This window comes from Cygnus olor, chromosome 28 (assembly GCF_009769625.2).
Source record: "Cygnus olor isolate bCygOlo1 chromosome 28, bCygOlo1.pri.v2, whole genome shotgun sequence".
Taxonomy (NCBI): domain Eukaryota; kingdom Metazoa; phylum Chordata; class Aves; order Anseriformes; family Anatidae; genus Cygnus; species Cygnus olor.
Window position 1 is genome coordinate 984,775 of NC_049196.1, and position 8,033 is coordinate 992,807.

Genomic DNA, 8,033 nt, shown 5'->3' on the forward strand with positions numbered 1-8,033 from the left:
CCGGGGGGGGGGGGAGGTGGGGGGCGAGGCGGGGGGGGGGGGGTGTCACTGCATGGGGATGTAGGGCCAGCTGAAGGTGGACCCCGCGAGCAGCATGTCGCGGATCAGGGTCTCGATGGGGGTCTTGCCCACCAGGCGGACGAAGAAGAGCTGCTCGATGACGGGCGCCGAGACGATGCGCAGCGAGGGCAGGCGCAGCAGCAGGCGGCCGAAGCGGCTGGGCTGGCTGGGGTGCTGGCTGCGCACGTACTCCTCCAGCGCGCACTGCGACTTCTCCTGCACGCTCTCCACGTGGCCCAGGTCCGACAGCCCCACGGCGTCTGCGGGGAGGGGGCGTCAGCGCGGACGGGGACACACACACCCCCCACGGCCCCCCCGCGGAGAGGAGCAGGATGGGGAAGGGGAAACTGAGGCACGGAGCCCGAAGGGGATCGGGGGGGGGGGGGGGGGGGGGGGCGGCTGGTTGGCCCCGCCCCCTTTCGGTTGGCAGGCCCCGCCCACCTGGCCACACCCATTCAGGGGGCACCTCAGCCCTGCCTATCCAGCCCCACCCCACTTAGCCCCTCCCCTTCCAGCCCCACCCCATTTAACCCTGCCCCATTTAACCCCGCCCTGTCCCACCCTGCAATAATTAGCCCCACCCTCACTTAGCCCCGCCCCCAGTTTAGCCCCACCCACTCACCCCCAGCCCTTTAGCCCCTCCCACCCTGCCCCATTCAGCCCCTCCCACCTGTTCCCAAGCCACCAACCTCGCCCTTTTTGCCCCGCCCCTTTTACCACTCCCTGTTAAGCCCCGCCCACAACCACTCCCATTAAGCCCCACCTCCGGCCCCACCCCATTTAACCCCGCCCACCCCTTCCCAGCCCATTCACTCCCAGCCCTACCCATCCACCCCCACGCCATTTAGCCCCACCCCGTCAGAACCACACCCCATTAAGCCCCGCCCCTTTAGCCCCGCCCATTCCCATCCCATCCCTTCCCTGCGCACCCACCCCTGCCCCATCGCCCCCGCCCCACAAGACCCCCCCACCCATAGCCCCACCCCCTCACGACCCCACCCATTGAGATCCCGCCCATCGTGACCCCACCCACAGAGGCCACGCCCACCCACCCCCGAGGCCACGCCCCCTCACCGGGCGAGAAGAGCGCCACGGCCTTGAGGCAGGCGTACTCGGCGGCGTCGACGTGCAGCGCCTTGAGCTTCTCCACCTGCTCCTGGAAGACGCGGATGTGGTCCATGAAGGCCACGACGCGGTCGGCGGCCATGGGGGCGGCGTGGAGGCCGGCGGCGGCCAGCAGCGGGGCGGCGTGCAGCGGCAGGGCGCTCTGCGCCGCGTTCAGCACGAAGAGCTCGCTCCAGCCCAGGCGCAGCAGGGCCACCTGGTCCGAGAGCTGCAAGTCCGGGAAGAAGGGGATGCCCTTGGCCCACTCGATGGCGCTGAAGAGGAGGCGGGCGGCCAGCTCGCAGATGCTCTCGATGCCCACGACGCTGCTGGGCTGCAGGCACTGGGCGCCGTAGCGGGCGGGGGGATAGGGCTCGGCGCGCAGCAGCAGGGAGATGAAGCCGCTCAGGTAGCCGTGGCCGCCGTACGGGTCCCCCGGGGCCAGCGGGTACTGGCCGGGGTTGCTCTGGGTGTGCGCCATGCGGCCCCGCTGCACGGCTGCGGAGCGGAGCAGGAGGTCAGCACCACGGTGCTGAGCCCGCGGCGCTGCCCCCCGAGACCTCCCCGGGGCTTACAAACACCGGGATGGGGTGCAGAGAGGGGAGGGGGTGCCCCAATGGGAATGGGGTGCAGCAAGGGGATGGGGTGCCCCGATGGGAATGGGGTTCCCCAATGGGAATGGGGTGAACCGATGGGAACGGGGTGCAGCAAGGTGGCCCAAAAGGAAGGGTAGGACAGATTTTTTGGGGCCTGAATGCAAGCATTTGGGGTCACCACCTTCTTGCAAGGTGGTGTGCTAACGAGGGGCCCGGGGGTGCCCCCACAGGGGCCATGTCCCTGCTGCCGCCCCCTGAATTTCTTGCCATTTGGGATTAAAACCCCAAAGGATTAGCCAGGAGGGTGGGACGGGCTACAAGGGGCGTCCGTCTGTCCAGCACCAGCTGCGGCTCAGCTTGGGGTGAAAACAGCCCCCCAAAATAAAATAAAATAAAAAAATCGGGGGTTGGGGTTGCACCGTCCGGATCCGTGCGGCGGGTGGGGGTCCTCGCACCTCCTCCCCGGCCCCCCGCTCGCCCCTGGCATCGCCGCCCCCCCGCCGCGGGGGCAGGCCCTGAGCGGGGCTTAGCCTAATGCGGCGTGACAGTCCCAAGTGTCATCCAGCGGTCGGGATCACCCCTGCGGCCGGCCCCGCTCCCGGCCTCCCCACGGGCACCGGGTGCCCCAGGAACCCCTCGACTTCTCCTGCCCCAGCTGCTTCCCACCCCTCGGGGCGCAGCGTGTGGCCCCGGCTCTCCAAAATGCTCCCAAAACGCTCCCAAAATGCTCCCAAAAACGCTCCTTCCGCTCGGCGTCACCCCAGCGGGGTGCAGCCCGGTGCTCACCTTGGGTGCAGCCCTGTTTGCACCTCTACCAACCCCAAACCCTCCTTGCGTCACCCCAAATCCCCATTGCAGCACCAACAAACCCCGTTTGCATCATCCCAAACCCTCACTGCAGCACCAACAGCCCCAAACCATCTTTGCATCACCCCAACCCCCCTTTGCATCACCCCAAAACCCCTCTGCACACCCCAAACCGCCTTGCACCACCACCAGCCCCAGCACCGCAGCACTACCAAGTATTTGATTTATTACAGCAGTGATCCCAGCCGACTTCGCTGCCACAGGAGGAAAAAGCCATCATGTGAGTCCAAAGGGGGTGACTTCGCACCCACTGAAACCCCTTTTTGCCCCTTTTCAGGCAAAAATTTGGTTCACCAAAACACCAAAACGCTGCTCACTCGGCCTGGTCGCCAGGATCCAGCCTCTGCTCGCGTGCCGCGTGTGTTACCCCGAGTGATTTCCTGATGGCCAAGGTTTAATCCACCTGTCCAAGCTAAATCCTGCCCCGCTTTCACCCGGGACGTCCTCCAGGAATGAATTCAGCCCAACCCAGCCGAGTGCCAGGAGGGTTTCGGGGCCCATGGGGTGATGCCATTAGGGGCAACCAGGTGGGGAAACCGAGGCATGGAGCCACGGCCAAGCTCCTTGTGCCGAACCCCAGCGTCCAACCCGCAGCACGGCCAGGGTGAGCGCAGGCAGCGGCAGCAGCTCATGGCAATTGCCTTTTCTGAATTAAAACAAAGGAAAAAAAAAAAAAAAACCACCAAGAATCCAAATCCTGACCCCAAACGACCCCCTGAGAGCCAGTGCCCAGCACGATCCGCGTAGTGCCAGCACCAAGCACGCGGGGATGCAACGAACCGACGTACCGAGACGGCGAAACCAGAGGGGATTTAATACAGGTTCAATAAATTTAATACAGGTTCAATAAAACCTCAGGTGCAGCTCAGCAGGTCCCAGCGCCGGGGCTTTGCAGTGCTCGAGTGATGCTAATGTTAATTATCAGCCCAAAACTAAGCTGTGGAATTTATTTTTTTGAATGGCCCCAAAATCTCTTTTGGTCTTGGAGACAACCCGAGCGGGGTCGTGGATCCGTACGGATGCCACCAAATGTTTCTCTAGAAATGAACGCCGAGCTCTGGGAGCAGCTTCTCCCAGCACGGCCACTTCCCTGAGAGGTTTCCTGAGGGAAATGGGGTTAAAACCCCTTGTTTTGGGCAGCCTCGGTGCGAGCGGCGATGCCAGAAATCCTGGGGAATTTGTGGGATTTTTGCTGCGGGAGCTAATCCCCTGCTCCGGCTGCACGGCGGTCGGCTGCAGGTGGCTCTCCCCGTGCACAGGACCCGTGGACACGCACGCTGCCACCAGCCTTTTTTGGGGGGAGAAAAGCAAAAATTGAGGTTAGGCTCGAGCCCATTTGGGGAGCGAGCCGCCACGACGAGGCGACGCTAGGAGAAGGGGGACGGCCGCCCTCGCCCTGCAAAAATGCACACACAAAAAAATCCCGTTTGCAGACGGGGCCAACCCTGCGTGACCCCGCACCCGTCCCACCCAGCGCCCGGGATGCAAAGTCCCCAACTCGGCCACGCTCCTGGGGCTCCACCAAGCAGGAGGAGGACTCCCTCCTCACCAGAGCGGGGATTTTGGGGACGATCGAGCCGTTTGCAGCTCCGACCGCAGCGAGGAACAGGGGATGAGGCCGATCGGCCGTGGCACGGCTCAGTGCGTGCTCTGCGGCCGTCCCAAAGAGCCCTGAACCCAAAACCCAACCCCAAATCCAGCCAGTGCCCGACCACAGCAACCCTTCTCCTCCTTCCCTTCCAGCCAACACCAGCACGGTCGCCTGCAACAGATCTCACCCTCACCAGAGCCGTTTAAATACATACATATATATTTTAACATCATGTTGATTTAAATGCTGAGAAACCCCTAAAAGCCCCAGCGCTCAGCGCTGTGTGTGCAGCGGGGACCTCGCGGGCTGAGCCCCCCCGGGGGACCGAGGTGACAATTTTCCTGCTGCTCCCGAGGTGGCAGCAGGGCCGGCGGCACGGGGATGCTCAGCGGCTCCGACCCGCACCGATGCCAATGCCCCAACTCCTCTATTTCCCGTTATTTTTGTGCAATTCCTCTATTTCCCGTCATTCTGTGCAATTCCTCTATTTCCCAACATTTTGTGCAATTCCTCTATTTCCCATCATTTTTGTGATTCCTCTATTTCCCATTGTATTTGTGCAATTCCTCTATTTCCCATCTTTTTTTTTGCAAATCCTCTTTTACATTATTTTGTGCGATTCCTCTATTTCCCACCATTTTTGTGATTCCTCTATTTCCCATCATTTTTTTTTGAAAATCCTGTTTTCCATTATTTTGTGCAATTCCTCTGTTTCCCATTATTGCTTGCGATTCCTCTATTTCCCATCATTTTGGGTGATTCCTCTATTTCCTATCATTAATCCTGTTTTCCATTATTTTGTGCAATTCCTCTATTTCCCATTATTGCTTGCAACTCCTCTGTTTCCCATCATTTTTGGTGATTCCTCTATTTCCTATCATTTTGTGCGATTCCTCTATTTCCCATCATTTTTGGTGACCCTCTATTTATTTCCCATCATTTCATGAAGTTCCCCTATTTCCCATCATTTCATGCAGTCCCCCTATTTCCCATCACTTCGTGCAGTTCCCCTATTCCCATCATTTCGTGCAGTTTCCCTATTTCCCATCCTTTTGCACGAGCCGGGGCGCGATGCCCTCTCCCACCGGGACGGTGGCTGCTGCTGCGGGAGCTTTCCCCCAGCCGCTGCCCGGGTTTAGTGCCTCGGTTCCCTGTTAACAATTCTTTAATTCTAAAAACAGCAACTTTGCAGGTAGAAGCGTGGCTGCGGGCGGTCCCAACTGTTGCCGAACGGCGCCAGCCTGGTGCAGGCAGACAGCAAACCCTTCTCCTGCCTAATCCTGCCCTCGAGCCGCCGCCGCGAGGGCTCGCCTCCCGCGGCCCACGGCACCCACACGGCGACAACGCGGGAAGAAAAGGGACGGGGACAAATCCCCGGGGCTTTGAGCAGCGGGAGGAACACCCTCGGTCCTTCAGGCAGCGCGTGATGCAGGAGAATAGTTTGCAGCTCGGGCGACGGAGGCAAAATCAGCCCGAATTCAACGGGAAAGGCTTCGCGCTGTCGAGCCGGCCGGCCACCGGCGAATAAATCTCCCATTCGGCAGCAAACGCACAGCACACGGGGGTTCGGCCGTCTGAGCAGAGCCTGGGCCACCGCTGCAATTATTTACAATTAATTAATGAGTCGCCAGCCCCGTGCCCAAGCACGGAGGACACCGCGCAGTTCGTTCGGCGGCGGAGCTGCAGCGCTGAGGTTTCGGCTCGGTGCGGCCGGAGGAAACCCGCGCCAGCCCCAGTGCTTCGCCGTCGCCTGCTCGTCCAAATATGCAATTTCAGGCTTCAAAATAAAATAAAATCAATCAGCAAAGAAACCACCACCGATTTCTAAAGCTGCTGATTTGGGGAGAAAAAAAAATACGAGAAGCAAAATGTGATTGCGGGGCTCGGTTTGAGTCGGACGAGGTAACGGCACACATCGTACCGCTGCTGGTTGGAAATGCGATTTTAATCCCGGTCACGCTAAGTATTAGAGCAGCTAATTCAGCCTAATTAACTTCAGATTTGCCGGACACTCCTCCCAAAAGCCAAATCCCTAATCTTTGAAAGAATATCTGTATTACTGCCCTCTAATCCCCTGCTCTTTTAACAACCGCATCCCTGCTCTGGGCGGAACGGGGAGGAAGGCGAAACCGCTCGCGGCTCTGCGCAGACACGGCCCCATAAATCGAGCCGGAGCAAAGCCCGAAAGAGGCCAAAATTTGACAGGAGCGGTCTCGTTGGGGGCAGAGCGAAGCCAGCCGAGGAGCCGGGTCCCTCCGCGCAGCCTTGGCTGCGGAGCTGGGAGCAGAGGGGCACCGGGCGCCGCGACGCTCGCGGCCGCCCTGTTCACCCTAATTAAAAGCCAGGCGAAGCGCTGGGGTTCGTCCTCCCCCCTGGGGGGACAACCCGCAAGTGCTACCGGGGGACCTGCTGCTGAATTTGGGTTTGGAAAAAATAGGGGAGAGACGGAGCCCTTGGGGAGGACGGAGACGGGCGAGGGGATTCGGCGGCACTGGGGGATGCTCGGCCGCGGCACGGGGAAGTTTCCTCTCCATTTCGAGAGGGGAGCAAGGGGCAGCCAACGGCCCCCGGCACGGCCGCCCCCAGGGAGTCGGGGTCCCGGCACCCCGGCACTGGGGGGGGCTGGAGGGGACAAGAGGTGGCAACAGGGGACGAGAGGATGGAGAGAGATCAACAGGCGGAGAGGGGAAGGAAAAATGAAAGAAAACAGCGGAGTTTTCTCTTTCTTTTTCTCTTTTCCCCCCTTTTTCTTTCTCTTTCCTTCCCTCCGGCAGCGCTTTCTCTCCCTCTTTCACTTTCCCTCTATCACTTTCTCTTTCTTTCGCCTCCCCTTTCTCTTTCCTTCCTTTCTTTTTCTTTCTCTTTTCTCTTTCTTTTTGCTTTCTCTCTTTTGCTTTCCCTTACTCTCACCTTTCTCTTTCTTTTGTCTTCTTCACTTTTGCTTTCTCTCCCTGTTCTTTTCCCTGTTCTTTTCCCACCATTATTTTTTTTTTGGACTTTTTCCTCTTCTTTCTTTCACCACTGTCCCCTTTTTTCCCCCCCTCCCTCACTCTTTTTCCCTTCCCCTCCCTTTCTCCCCCCCCCCCCCCCACTCCCTCCCCCTCACCCCCTTCCTCCTTTCGCTCTCCCCCCTCTCTCCCTTTCCCCCTCACCCCCTTTTCCCCCCCGAACCCTCTCCCCGCTCCCCACCGCACCCCTCCGAGACTCGGCGGACCCCTTCCCGCTTTCGCAGCCCACGGTCTCGCCGCGCACCTTCCCTCCTCATGCCGACCCGGAGGCACTTGCGGAGCCGGCAGTACTGGCACTGGTTGCGGTGGTGCTGGTCCACGGGGCAGTCGCGCCCTCCGCGGCAGCTGTACGAGAGGTTGCGGCGCACCGAGCGCTTGAAGAAGCTCTTGCAGCCCTCGCAGGTGAACTGCCCGTAGTGCTTGCCGCTCGCCTTGTCCCCGCACACCAAGCAATCCGCCGCCGCCGCCGCCGGTTTCTCCGCCGCCCCCGCCGCTTTGGCCGCGCCCGCCGCCGCCTCCGGGGCGCACGGAGGTGCCGGAGGAGGCTCCGGCCACGGCCCCGCCGCCAGGGCCATGGTGGGGCGGCGGGGCCGGGAGGGAACCCCCCGCCCCCCCCCTCCCCCCCCCCCCGGGGAAAAAGGGGGAGCCCCCCCGGGGAAGTGGGAGTCCCGAGGGGAGGGATGGGGCAAGGGGATGGGGATGGAGAGGGGGGCACCGGGGTGGAGAGGGGGGGACCGGGGTGGAGAGGGGGGGACCGGGATGGAGAGGGGGGCACCGGGGTGGAGAGGGGGGCACCGGGGTGGAGAG

General features: G+C 61.3%; 1 protein-coding gene across 2 annotated transcripts; it reads right to left on the reverse strand.

Moving 5' to 3' along the window:
• Positions 1 to 7,879, reverse strand: LOC121060805 (nuclear receptor subfamily 2 group F member 5-like). 2 transcript variants are annotated; one of them, XM_040538926.1, is made up of 3 exons: positions 7,471 to 7,879; positions 1,144 to 1,662; positions 1 to 329 (listed from the first exon to the last, which is right to left on the reverse strand). In XM_040538926.1, exons 1-3 carry the CDS (start codon positions 7,799 to 7,801, stop codon positions 46 to 48), a joined length of 1,134 nt encoding a protein of 377 aa, XP_040394860.1. In that variant the 5' UTR covers positions 7,802 to 7,879; the 3' UTR covers positions 1 to 45. The 2 variants fall into 2 exon arrangements, with proteins under 2 accessions (XP_040394860.1, XP_040394859.1); XM_040538925.1 differs by having other exon boundaries at positions 3 to 320; positions 1,135 to 1,662.
• Between the last annotated feature and the right edge of the window lie 154 nt (positions 7,880 to 8,033).

Bases quoted from the DNA above. Each gene is read 5' to 3' on its own strand.
- LOC121060805 (XM_040538926.1), bottom strand. From the start codon at position 7,801: ATGGCCCTGGCGGCGGGGCCGTGGCCGGAGCCTCCTCCGGCACCTCCG. The intron at 1,663-7,470 runs GTGCGCGGCGAG...TCCGCTCCGCAG, and splicing joins GGTCGGCATGAGGAGGGAAG to CCGTGCAGCGGGGCCGCATG. The intron at 330-1,143 runs TCTCGCCCGGTG...GCTGACGCCCCC, and splicing joins CCTCAAGGCCGTGGCGCTCT to TCCCCGCAGACGCCGTGGGG.